General features: G+C 41.6%; 1 protein-coding gene across 2 annotated transcripts in view; it reads left to right on the top strand.

Annotated features, from left to right (window-relative positions):
• The first annotated feature begins 2,537 nt into the window (after positions 1–2,537).
• The window catches only part of psmf1 (proteasome inhibitor subunit 1), a 47,488-nt gene continuing 35,868 nt past the window's right edge, over positions 2,538–14,157 (top strand). Inside the window, exons 1-3 of one of the 2 annotated variants that reach the window (XM_069884419.1) lie at positions 2,538–2,700; positions 6,867–7,019; positions 9,304–9,386. In XM_069884419.1, the coding sequence (XP_069740520.1) occupies positions 2,572–2,700; positions 6,867–7,019; positions 9,304–9,386 (365 nt within the window). In that variant the 5' untranslated portion in view covers positions 2,538–2,571. The remainder of the gene's footprint in view (positions 2,701–6,866; positions 7,020–9,303; positions 9,387–14,157) is intronic. The other variant, XM_069884418.1, reaches the window with a different exon arrangement.

The following is a 14,157-nucleotide window of genomic DNA, read 5'->3' as shown; positions in this document are numbered from 1 at the left end:
TCCCCGTAGATGTTCTTGATGGTGGGGAGGGTTTTGCCTGTGAAACCCTGGGCTGTGTCCACTACCTTTTGGAGGGCTTTAATCCCAGGGGTATTGGTGTTTCCATACCAGAAGGTGATGCAGCTGGTCAGCACACTTTCCACCACACATCTGTAGAAATTTGCCAGAGTTTCTGATCTCATGCCAAACCTCCACAAACTCCTGAGGAAGTAGAGGTGCTGATGTACTTTACTGTACCCATTGGCTTTATTTGGTTTTATTTAAAATCCTGCAACCATGGAGGTCTGTGCCCAAGATAGCTGCGCCTGTGCTTGGCAGTGGCCACAAGGGATTGTAGACACCGAGGAGCAGCAGACCAGAGCAGGGTACCAGTAATGGGGAGAACACCCCCTATGGAGAAGAAGAAGCAGAAGAGACAACCGTACAGGACAGTGACCACGGCAGAGGACCAGTGAGGGGCTCAGCACCTGAGGGACTAACACAGGCTGCAGGTGATTTGCTATCGGAGGACCCGCATGGGCTGCGGGAAACTGGCTCATGGGAACCAGGTATCAGTGCCAGGATTTGGGAAGTAAGAAGGGCTCCTGAAGGGCCTCGAGCACTGAAGGCTTCCTGATCATATCAGAGGTTTGAATTTGAAGCTTGGATTGACAGTTGTTGTTTCTGGAATACCTGTATAAGATTAAAATACCTTTTGATCCGACAGTATTTTTATTGGGTAGTTTACAACCTCTGAAAGGTCTGGGATTAGATAAATTTCAACTTGCTTTTGTATATTTAGCATTATCTGTAGTGAAAAAATGTATTGCTAGTATGTGGAAAGTTACAAATATGATTGATATTAATAGATGGCATAATGAGATGAAATATTGCTTAATAATGGAAAAGAATCACATGTTTTGCGTGATAATTATAGTTTTTTATTAATAAGTGGTTGTTATATTAAGAATATTTACATTTTGATTTATATTGATTAGATCTTAATATGTATGCTTAATTTTTCTTTATTTTTTTTCTCTCTTTATGGCTCTCCTTAGGAGAGTTGGCTGAAAGGGGGGTTCTCTTTTTTCTTTCTTTTTTCTTTTATATATATAAAATATAGCGTTCATGTTTAGTTTATTGTTATATATGTTACTTATTATCTGTATTTTGAACTAATAAATAAAGTTTAAAAAAAAGGATTGACAGTTGTGATGGAATATTTGGAGATGTTTTTGGGAGATAAATTGGTAAAATTAGAATAGGTTACATACAAATAAAGAAATGCAAGCAATCTAACTGTGCAATAAAGAATTAAAAAATCAATAAATTGCAAAAGTAAAAGTCTTTAGTGAGTCCTAGGTTGAGTTTGTTGTTGAGGAGTCTGATGGTGGAGGGAATTTGAGTATTTGAAATACTGAAGAATTCATATTCAGTGACTTTATAGAAACTCTGGAGAATGGTATGCACCTTTCACAAGTAGGTGCTAATTGTAATGATGCCATGAATGAATGGAGTGTTGTCTTTAAAAGCAACAAGCAGGAGACACACTGCCTTTGCAAGGGTTTTGACAGAGTGCACAGAAAGGTCACTCCTGGGTTCTTGTTTACCTAAAAACAACAGATTGACCAAGAAGACTAAACTCCTATTGTTTGCAGTAGAAGGAGGGGGGTTGTGGAAGTGAAAGAGAGAAGGACATGTGACTGGCAGTTTGAATCTCAGATGGAGAGAGGGACTGAACAGTGTCAGACAGGAGAAGCTTGTTGGAACTGCAGCAGAAGCTCCAGAGTGGCAGATGGCTGGAAGTGCTATCTTGGAATAAGTGGAACAGAAAGGAAATCTGTGCTAGCCTGAAAGAAAGAAGTTATCATCTGGAGAACCCTGATGGAGGCAAGTTTCATCAGCAAGACATTGAGGTGGTTCCTCAGTTGCGGAAATCCTGGAACAACACATCGCTCTCTGCAAACCGACAAGAACTTTCCTGAGCGGCAACCATCTACCTTTCCAGCACCAAAGCCTGGTGAACTTTACACATGTTAAATTCTGTACACAGTATAAGAACTGCCCGCATCCAGTGAACTTGGAAGAATAAGAAGTGAGAGTGAACTGTCAACCAAAGAACTTTTCTTAAATTTACACACACACACACTTAGAATTAGGGGGTTAAGTTGGGTTAGTTGATAGTGATAAGTTAAAGTCTGATTCTGTTTTCATGTTTAAAGATCATTAAAAGCAACTTTTGTTGAAGTCACCATTTGTCGTGGTGAATATCTATTGCTGCTGGGGTTTGGGGTCCCCTGGGCTCGTAACTCAGTGCATGAGACCACGGACAGGCATGTGAGCAAGGGAATGGGATAGAGCATTGAAGTGAGTGGGAAGAGCAGAGCTGGAAGGTACATGAAGCCAGGAAGCTCATTTTCTCTGATTAATTCATCCATGAACCCACCACGGATAACAAATCTTCCAACGGAATAAAACGAATGAGGGCAAGGTCGCCTCGTTGGGGAACCCGAGACGCCGAGAAGCAGCGCGCGCCCCCGGCTCCTCCGCGCGCTCCCGCCCCTGACGCAGGCGCCCTCCCGCGACGACGCCATGGCGGGCCTGGAGCTGCTCTACCACTCGGTGGCCCGGGACGTCGTCTCTCCTCAGGATGCCCTGGTCTGCTTTGTTCACTGGGAGCTCGTTCGGGCCGGCTTCAAGTGCCTCGGGACGGGGGACCAGGTGAGGGAAAGGCCGTGGCTGGCAGGTCCCGCCGTAACTCGAAAGCGCGGCCTGGGGCTGGCAGGTCCCGCCGTAACTCGAAAGCGCGGCCTGGGGCTGGCTGGTTCGCTGCAGCCGGGCTTCACTCTCTGCTCTACCACCGGTAACCTCCCTGGCTGGTTTTGTGGGCCGGCCTGGTGAGGGATCAGGGAGCAGAGCCTCGAGGCTGAGGGGGACCTGTGTCGTCCTGTTGTCCCGAGGTTGGTGCTGGATGACCCTGGTCCTGGTGATTTCCCCAGGAATTGGGGACCTGAACCAAGGGGGTTTAATGCTTACCTGGGTGAGGTGTTTGGTTGCTGAGCTCTCCTGGGAGTTGGTTGGCCTTCAGGCTTTGATGATCTCCCCAGGGTTGAGGGGGCGGTGACTTGCTCTGCCCAGGGTGTAGCCTAGTCTAGTGGCACTGTGTTGCCAAGCAAGCATCACCTCCACGACAGAGGGAATAATATCAGAATTACACAATACTTGAGTGAAGAGCAGATTGAATAGTAAAAACACAATACTGGAGAAACTCAGCAGATCAGTGTACTTTATGTAGCAAAGATGAAGATTCATAACCAATGTTTTGGGCTTGAGCCCTTCATCAAGGTTGGGAAAAATGTTGGCAGGCGTACGAACAAAATGGTGGTGGTGGGGGAGGTAATGAGGCACATGGCCACAAAGGCAGGAGGTAATGTGTGGAGAAGGAATGGAGGGCCCAGCAGCAAGCAGGGCAGAAAGGATGGCTAGGTGAATAGAGAGAGCAGGAAGTGGGAGAGCTGAGGGAAAGAATACAGGGGAAAGGGAAGGGGAAAAGGAGAGCAGGTTGGCAGAAACCAGAGAATTCCATGTTAATGCCATCTGACTGAAGAATGCCCAGATGGAAAATTGTGTTGTTCCACCAATTTCCACAATTTTCAATTGTGATAGTACATGAGCTCATGGACAGACATGCCTATGGGAACTGAAATGGTTGGTCACTGGGAGGTGACAGAGCGAATGTCTACCTGGATAAGGTGTTAGTGTGCAGTTGCTGAGCTCTTCTAGGAGTTGGTTGACCCTCAGGTTGTGGTGATATCCTCAGGGTTGAGGGCGCAGTGGCTTGCTCTGCTCTGCATTTAGTCAAGCGGGACTGTGTTGCTAAGCAAGCTTCATCTCCCCTACAGAGGGAATAATGTCAGAATTACAGAATACTTGAGTGAAGAGCAAATTGGGTAGTTTGGCAAACCTTGACAAGGGCTCCATCCTGATACCTTGGTTGCCCTTTTCTTCCTATAGACGCTGCGTGATCTGCTGAGTCTCCAGCACTTTTGTGTGTTGCACTGCACTCGCAGCGTCTGCAGATTTGCCAGTTTAACTGGCATTGATCAGTGTCTTGCAGCAGAGACTCCAAAACAAGATATCCCTGTGACCATTGTTTAGTTTATTGTCATTGTGTTTCAAAAGCAACTTTAACATTGGGAAGTGTCATCAGGGTTATTGAAGCATGTCCTATAATTGCTGTTTACTACCTTTTCTCCTCTCTTGAATGGTTCCAAACTGAAACGTTCACTATTTTTCTCCCACTGATGTAACTTGACCTGCTGAGTTCCTTCCAATTTTAAACCATGGCCCATAGCCTTTGATTCCCTGACTGTATATTTAAAAAAAAAGATTCTCTCCACCCAACTAAAGCAGATAATATCAACTTTTATTTCAAAATTTCACAAAATACAACCCTAATTTTTGAAATCTTCCCTTGGAATTTTAGTATTGTTTTGCTAAATCAACTGCTCCAAGGATAATATGTTCTCTCAAAGATAGGGTGATCAGCTCTGTTCTCGGCACTCGAGGTATTGTAACTTCTTATTCCCTTGAACCCTCAGACTTAAAAATTAGAATTGTATTTGTCATTTTTATTTAATTTTTATACATCATTAAAATTTTAATGACATTTGTCAATGGAACTACAGCTTTTCTTGGATCTTCCCAGATTTTCACCATTTGAGAAGTACTCTATTATTTCCTTTTAAGATTCAATTAAGTTACTTTGGATTTGCTGATATTCATTTTTTTTACCCATGTGATATACAGATTCTATCACTAATGTACATATGTACAGATGGTAATGTAGGATGACTGTGATTGGATGAGAGTGTAGCTACACCTACTGGCAGGTCTTAAAGGATTGCTTCAAGCCAGACCAGGTCATTCTGGACTGGTCGACCTACTTGTGATATGCTCCAGTCTTTTAGTTAATAAAAGCCTTCATTTTGATCAATAAGTCTTTGGTTCTTTCGACACACACTACAACCCTAAATACTTATAAACATATAACCACTTACAGCACAGAACAGGCCAGTTCGGCCCTACTAGTCCATGCTGTAACAAATCCCCACCCTCCTAGTCCCACTGAATATAACTTAATTGGTGATAGCTCTCTGCCCCTACTCCTTGCACTACTACTTACCTTGGTAAACTCGAACCTAAATTCATAAGTCTTTAAATAAATAAGTTGAACTGTTGCATTTCTAGCATAATTTCCTGCTGGTTACCAGTGGTTATACCCTGGTCATTTTTCTTCATTTCTGCCTCTTTCAACTCGTCCATTTTCCTATCCAGGTCAACAATCTGCCTTTGATTCCACAGGTTTTGGTTCTAGCCAGCTGACTTTTTAAAGGATTTTCTAAAAAGTACCTTGGAAATGGTTCAAAGGTGCCCTCTGGAATTTATTAAATGACAAATGCACGTTTTTAATCTTAACGTTTTCCAAATCAAAATATATTTTGCAAGATTATAGTTGAAGCATCTGCAAAATCTTCACAAACTTTCATAACATCTGTTGAGAAAGTCCCCTGAACATTACTTTATCTGTCGCTAAACCTTCCCATTGCTCTTAGCATATTAGGGATAGATTGGAGGTCGTACACTGTACGGTAGTGTGAGGAATGGATATTTAGGGCGGCTAGGGATAAAGCTGGCTACTTGTTCCTGTGTAGAGAAGTTTCTTGGGCATTGTTGGCATTTCACTGGTTGGCATGCTCTATCATGCTCTTAATATCTTTTGTGGATGGTGGAAAATCCTTGAATTGCAGCTTGTGAGTTATTTAGAATAGGATACTTAGCTTCTGACCTACTCGTAGTCACTATTTAAAATTCAAAAAGAAATTTGAAATACAAACACAGGTCATACCTTGACGAAGGGCTCAGGCCCAAAATGTTGGTCATGTATCTTTGCCTTCTATGAATGCTGTGGGACCTGCTGAGTTTTTCCAGCACTTTTGTGTATTTATTACAATATCAGTGTCAAAATCTGGGGTTAATGCAAATGGAGGTTAACACTGTGCACTCATCAGTAAGCATCATCACTGCTGACCCTTTGAAAGTCATTTATGGTTTTTAGACTGCAATGTTAGGAAAATCGAGGAAAAAGTTAACATAATTACTGCCCGTGTGGTCGTTCACACTGGGCGCCTTTTAGACTGCAAGTACATGAGTGCAACAGTCCCGGTGTCTGGACGTGCAGTCGAGTGGATGACCATCAACAAATTTTTTCAGTACAATTTACAGTGCAAGATTCCTCCAAAAAGTTGTAGGGGTCCTGCAGGATAAATTGCAGCGCAGGAGATGACTCAAAATTCCTGCACATTCCTTTTTAGGCTGCCTTTATAGTGGCAAAATTCCTTGATTGTGTTGTTACATGCCTGCAATCTAAAAGCCATAATTGATGAAGCTTCTGGTCCTTGGATATTGCCTGAGGAATTCCTGCAGTGATGTCTGGGGATTGGAATGATTGACATCCAACAACCTCTTACCATTTTCCACTGCTGTCATATCTGCATAATTCTAATTTTTTTGGACAAAATGTATTAGACTCCCAAAATGCAACAATGCACATTAAATTCCATCAACCATTCCTCTGTTCTATCAATCGAGATGCTGCTGCAATCTTTAGCAACCATCACTGACCATCCTACTAAATCTATTCCATTTCTTTACTGCTTCTCATCCCTGTCAATGCATCATTTTCTTCATTTCTCCACCTTTGTATATCTTGATATAAACCCACAAATTAAAAAAAAACATTTAAAATGATCAAGAGGAGAAATTAAAACAATCAGCCATGATGATGTTGTTGAGTTTATGAAATTTTGTTTGGCGTCCCTCTGCAGGGCTCACCTGATGAGCAGAAAAAGGAGCTGCTGCCCTCGGGCTGGAATGCCAATCAGGAACTGTACACTCTGCGTTATTGCTCGGACAATAATCAGAAAGAACTTCTGTTGAAGGCAATCTCTGTAGATTCCAGTCTGATTATTAATATTATGGTATGTATAGCATTTATCCAGTGTCTGATTGGAGCCTTATTTTATTCCACAACATGCTAATATTCTATGAGAAGGATGATCATAGACTAGAGGCTTGTGTTGCCATTGGTAATGGTGTAGGATTGGGAGAGAAGGCCATTGCCAAAAATTCTCAGCCATGACTTGTGAGATCAAAGGTTTGCTGTCATGTGGAACAGAACCAGTGGAACTGGGGCCTTGTTGGGGCATAATATGTCAAAGGCTGCAGAGAGATCAAGAAGGACAACATTTCATACAATCACATTTGTGAATTTAATTAGACATGTTGAATGTTGATTAGAAGGATGTCAATCTGGAGTCGGGGAGAGCAGAACATGGATTTGGAAGGGAATAATTTTTGTTTTAAATGTGCTCAATCAATATTGGTTGTTGCTGGTACTGGAACCACATAGATTCTCACTGGACATCAACAACTTGAATTGAGAAGCAATCTGGAAGCTTCTTTGATTCATTGATGATACCAGATGAGTGATAGGCACAGGAACCAACTGCATGTTGTGGGACAAAGACTTAGAAAATAATGGGCTTAACAGTTTCCAACAGAATCATGTTTATAAAGTGGACAGAATAGAGGTAAACTTAATGGAGTGCATTGAAGGAGGGAGGAGGATATGGAAAAATGGTTTAGAGGAATCACCCCAGCAGCTGAAATTTCCATCCCTTATGGTAGAGTGATGAGAATTCAGATACGTGTAAAAGGCCAGAATTAGATTTTGCATCTGAGGAAATTCTTCACTGCTGTAGAGTAGGAGTTAACAACCATAGGCTGTATGATTATATTAGTAATTGGAAGATTTAAATATGGGGAGATTTGAAGCAACCAAGTCATTGTAGAGGCCATTCTCAATGGGGGCCCTACATTTTCCCCCCTCCTCCTCCCCCAGTGGTCAGAGAACATTTAAGTAAAAGCCTTGTTTTCTTTTCACCTTAAATATTTTTTGTTTTTATGTAGTCTATAGGAGAGAAGTACAGAAGAAACCAACTAAACTTGACTGCTTCACAGGGAAGAGGGCCCATAAACTTTAAGCAGAGTTTTTTTTGTGGGAGAGGGAGGAGCCACAGTTTAAAAAAAAAAGCAATCCAACAAAACAAGCAGAATTTTGTAGCCAAAGTGGTAGAGCGTAGATAGGTGAAGTAATTGATTCAAACTTTTAGATCGATAAGGGCTTGAGTTAGGCTCTGGTTTTTAAAGACTTTCGGGTCCTGTCGAACATGTTAAAAACACAGAAATGCTGGAGGAACTCAGCAAGTCTTGCAACTGACACTTTGGGAAGAAGGACTAAGGCCCGAAGCATTGGTTCTATATCTTTACCTCCTATTGATGCTGCAAGACCAGCTGAGTTTCTCCAGCATTTCTGTGTGTGTACTACAATCATAGTGTCTGCAGACTTTCAAGTTTTACTCCATTTGTTTTCTAAGCCTTTCATATCACCTAGTTTTGCCCCATTTCTGTAATGTGTTTCAGCTCTTCACATTTTTGTCCCTTGAATGCTTCTAAATTTTCATCACCTTCACTAGTGGCCATGTCTTCCTTCAGCTGCCGAGATGCAAGATTTAGGTTTAGAGTACCTCTCTTCTGATTTTATTTTTCCTCCTTCAAAGCTGTTCTTGAAACCTGCTTCAGCAAAGTTTTGGCTGAAATCTTTTTAATTGGACCATTGTCAAATTTGAATGGATTGAGAGATTTTGACTCAATTCCTCCATCCCCCAACTTACATGGATTCTGATTAATTCACAAGTTCCTCCAGCATTTGTTTTCTTCTTGACTACAGAATTTGCAGTCTTTTCTGTCTCCAATGCTGATTTATGTCTGATATCACTCCTATGCAGCACCTTGGTATGATTTTCTATATTAGAGGCAACTACATAAATCCAAATTATTGTTGTGTAAAAGGCCCAATTTGTGAAGAAAGAGGCTTGAACTTTTCATCTTCCTGTTGGCTATTTAAATTGCACATTTAAGAATGTTCAATCCAAACAGCATTAAATTGGGATGCTGGTCACTGCAAACTGGAACAAATTCAAAGGGGCTAATAAAAAAATTTAGCACAAGTGTCAGAAATTGTTCTTCACAGAAGGGCTGAATACTGTAGTTAGCTTGAAGCTCAGGTGATGTAATGGAAGGTAGCTAGATATGCTGGGAAGCTGGATGGATGAATTGCAATAGACCAAATGGTCTTTCTCATCCATCTTAATTGTTTCATGATCTATTCATTCTATTAATTTTTTTTTCCTCACTTTTCAGAATTGCCAATCTGAACAGGTTGTAGATTTAACAGTGAATTTAGATGACTATATCAGCTCAGATCACCTGCATCAATATGACAGGTAAATATACAAAAGAACTTGTATTTGATGCTGGTGCTGCTCAGTACATGAAATATAACAAATTAAATATTGGTGAGTTAAATTGTCAAGAGAACCAGGGTCTTTAAACAAGTGCTGTGATTGGTTAATATATAGTTATAGATCTCCACCACATGAAAACAGGCCCTTTGGCCCAATTCATCCATACTGACAAAATTGTCCATCTGAGTTAGACCCATTTGCTTGTTTAGTTCAATTCCTCTAAACCAGGGGCGGGTCACCTTTTTCCATGCATGGACTGGATGGTGCGTCAGTGGTTGAACAGCGGGCTGCACTGATGCTATCATAAATGAAATAAATACAGAAACACAGACATGCAATTTAATTTTTCGCTTGTCTCTGCTTGAAGTATTTAAGGTACAATGTATGTGTATAACTGATGATAATCAATCAAAAATTAATGCACAGAAAAAGTTCAAGCAACACAATCAACCATATTCCTTCCAACAATCTACAATGATGCATTTCAGGTCAGGGAAGGCATCTTCAAATCTGGAAATGCACCAAAACTCATGAGTTAGTCATTAAAATGACACAATTAACAAAAACCATAAAAGTAAAAAAGGAGAAAAATTAGTCAAATGAAAACAAAACAACTAACCCCCAACAGGCAGCAGCTCAATCAGTGGGAAACTTGATTTTGTTTGTTGTTTGAAAGCATGTAGATATTGGGTGACGTTGTTGATGACCATAGCAAGACATCATTTCAAGGAGTTGTGCTATCAATCTTGCCACCGGTAGAACAAACTACTTAGCAGGAGTGATTAAAATCATCCCTTGCTGGATATAAATATTTCAGACAGGCATTTGGAGTGCTGCAAACGTCATTTAAACTTGGTTGTTTTTAAATAATTCTTCAAATAATTCAGGAGTATTAAAATAATCAGTAACAATTTTTCTTGCAAAACTGCCAGCACAAATTTTTTGTTGAATACAGCATCTTGAATATTTCAGCAGAAGTTGGTGTATTCCTCTCAACTTTGAATCAGATCTCCTGGTTTTATTTAATTTCTCTGCACTCTAAGGTGTGTTTTGAACTATGAGTATGTGAGGTAAATCCCTTTTCTGAGTGAATGAAATTTGCTTTGTACTAAATGAGTTTTGCTTGCAGCCAGAGTCTGGTGAAAGAACATCGTAAGGACCCATATATGGACATCTGACTTTGTTCCTTTTTGAGCAGCTCAGGGGAGCAGGAAGGGGGGAGGGGCCGCGAGGGATGGGGATGGCTGGGGAGTAGGGAGAGACTTGGGAGAGAGGGGTGGGTGGTGGTGGTATCAGCTCAGGGGAGGGAAGGAGGCACTTCAGGTTCGCTCCAAAAGGTTTGCCCTATTAGTTGCCTGGGTTCACATTCAGGAGTGGGTGAGTGGCCTGGGACCAAGAGTGGGACAATTGGCCACTGATACACAAGCTTGTCTTAGGCCGATCTTGAGGGCAAAGCGTGTACCTGGGAGCACCAGTGTGATGCAGTTGATGATTGATTCTTGGTTTATAATGATGTGAAGAGACTTCAGTAAACATTTTGCATGAACGCAGTCATTTAGCTGCCTGGTTCATGACTCCGAAGGAACGGGCAGCATTTAAATAGCCACAAAGTACTTCCTTTGCTGAGGGATGTTTAACTTACACACACAGTCTCCAGGGCCACTGATGACAAAGGCTGGCAGTGCAGTGCAGCGAACGGTGTATGTTGAAGCAGCCAAGGGTGATTGGGCGAATGAGTTGCGGACCGGATAAATTTCAATTGCGGGCCAGAGGTTTCCCACCTCTGCTCTAAACCTTTCTTTCCTATGTCCCTGTCTAAATGTTTTTTTAATGTCATAATTGTACCTTCCTCTGCAGCTTATGGTAGCTCATTTCATACATCCACCTCACTCTGTGTGTTTTTGGGGGGGGGGGGGTGGGAAAATGTCTCAGGTCCCTTTAAAATCTTTTCCTCTCATCTTAAACCTGTTCTCTCTAGTATTCGACTACCCTACCCTGGGGAAAAGACTGACTTTTCACCTTATCAGTGCCACTCATGATTTTGTATACTTCGGTAAGGTTAGCCCTTAGCCTCCTGCACTCCTTATAACACAACCTCCAGTCTGGATAACATCCTTGTGAATCTTATTTTTTTACCCTTTCCATCTTTGTAATATCCTTCATGTAGCAGAGCAACCGGAAATGAACAATTTTCTGTTCTTTGCAACCCTAAATTATAATTATTGGTCCAGAAGGATTTTCAGTCATAACATCCAGTTAAGGTGGGTTCCACAGTGGAACAGCTAATCCACGATTGCTTTTACCATGTTAATGTCAAAATTTACTTTTTGATTTGCAGTGTTCCACTGCTCCTTGAGTCCTTGCAGATTTCTACTTGTAGTCTGTCAAACTGGTTTAATAGTGTGATCATCAGGATGGCATGGTTGGCACAGCAGTTAGCGCAACGCCTTTACAGCGCCAGTGATCAAGAATGGGCTGGGGTTCGAATCCCTACTGTCTGTAAGGAGTTTGTACGTTCTTCCTGTGTCTGTGTAGGTTTTCTCCAGGGGCTCTGGTTTCCTTCCACAATTCAAAAAAATGTACCAGGGCTGTAGGTTAATGGGGTATAAATTGGGCAGGCACAAATTCGTGGGCCAAAATGGCCTGTTACCATGTTGTATGTCTAAATTTTAAAAAAAAATGTTTTTACCCTCTTTTTTTAATCTCTCCACCAACCTCTCCTTCCCCACTTCCATTCTATTGTTATGCATTTTCTACCAGTTGAATATACGAATTGTGCCTAGGGACAGTGTTTTAATTAAAATAAATTCTCATAGATTTTAAATGTATGCATTGAGGCCTGGTTAGTAAAAGCAGCACATGGTGTGCAGACCTCGACAGTTTCTGAGGTTAATTCCCAATTTGTTCTTTGAAGATTGATCTACATCTTGGTGGCTAACTAGATACAAGCCTGAAATCCACAGATTTCCTTTTCATAGGAAACTGGTCCTCTCTTGCGTGGATATTAAAATTTGATGCTGATTTAATCTGCATTGAGCCACAAGCAACGATAAATGAACCCCAAGAAAGAATTCCCTTTAGAAGAAATGACTGTAATTTGGGAATGGTATCCAACAGACTTTTTGTTCATTTTGAGGTGTGGTAATTGCTGCTTTGATCAGCATTTCTTGCCTGTTTCTCATTGTTTTTTAAAAGATTAACGAGGATTGTAATCTCAGAATTACTAGTGAGGCAAGAAATAAAATGATGCAATTGAATTTGTGGCTGAGGAGGTGGTGTAGGAAGGAGGCCATGGGTCATTGGGCTTTCTTCCAGAGCAATTCACATCCTTGTGAATCTTATTTTTTTACCCTTTCCATCTTTGTAATATCCTTCATGTAGCAGAGCAACCGGAAATGAACAATTTTCTGTTCTTTGCAACCCTAAATTATAATTATTGGTCCAGAAGGATTTTCAGTCATAACATCCAGTTAAGGTGGGTTCCACAGTGGAACAGCTAATCCACGATTGCTTTTACCATGTTAATGTCAACCTGTACAAGAGGGACAGGTTGCACATGAATTGTAGGAGGCAATGATCCTTGCACCTTGTCTAGTTGGCTAGTGTTTAAGATTGTGTTACAGAGGGGTGGGAACTAGACCAGTGGGTCAGCAAGAACAGGGATTGAGGGGAAGGTATTGGTTCTGCCAAGTTCAGTCGGAAGAACTGGCAGGATGAGGTTAATAAAAATGATGGGACTTGTCTGCTGAAGCGTGTTTATTTCAATCCAAGGAGTATCATGGGTAAGGCAGATGGACTTGGAGCCTAGATTAGTGCATGTAACTGTGATGTGGCCTCTAACGTGTATGAGAGAAGGGCACGACTTGCAGTTCAATGTTCTGGCATTTCAGAGTTTCACCCAGTAAAAATGATAGGGAAGATGCACCACTGATCAGGGGGAATGTCACAGTGGGACTTGCACAGGACACCCTGGCTGGCCCATCCAGTGAGGCCACATGGCTAGGACTCAAGAATAAGAAATGTGCAATTACTTCTGTCAGTTGCTCTATCAGCCTGTGGCAGATGATAAAGCAGGCAGAGGAGGAATGATATAAAAATACCAAGAGTCATCACAGTGGGTGACTAATTTCCCCAATTGCAATGCCAGTGACCCATGTTCAAATCTGATGCTCTCGAAGGGGTTTGTTTGTTCTACCCGTAAATGTGCAGAGATGGTAGAGTATATGGGCAGCACAGGTTTGTGGGTTGGAAGGGCCTTTCACTGTGCTGTATGTCTAAATTTAACATTGGTTGGGGCTTCCTTTGTACAAAAGACAGGGCAGAATTTTTTTGGTGTATCCAAGTTGATTACTGTATATGCTGTTGTATAGCACAACATTTTTAGGATAGGATGACCTAAAATGAATTTCCACCTAAAATGTGGGTTTTGAGTGATACCTTTGAATAAGGCCACCCACGCCCGCAACCAAAAAAAAATCTGGCACTTACCACTGACTAGTGGATACTGTTAAAATTAAATCACAGTATTTTCGTAACAAATGATAATTTAAAGATTTTAATTTTATTTGAATATTTTGAAACTAAACCACTGTTGGCTCCTGTAACAGGCTGTTTAAAGCCTGTACAGAGCCTTGAGTCGGCGTCAGAACAAATCTTATAGAGGGACATTTGGGTGACCGGGGTGGGGGGAAGGGTGGGGGGGTTGGCAGCAGCAACTTATCTATGCAAAATAGCGCCTTTGGCAGAGGTG

Source organism: Narcine bancroftii, chromosome 6, assembly GCF_036971445.1.
Source record: "Narcine bancroftii isolate sNarBan1 chromosome 6, sNarBan1.hap1, whole genome shotgun sequence".
Taxonomy (NCBI): domain Eukaryota; kingdom Metazoa; phylum Chordata; class Chondrichthyes; order Torpediniformes; family Narcinidae; genus Narcine; species Narcine bancroftii.
This window is presented reverse-complemented; position numbering and strand designations above follow the sequence as displayed.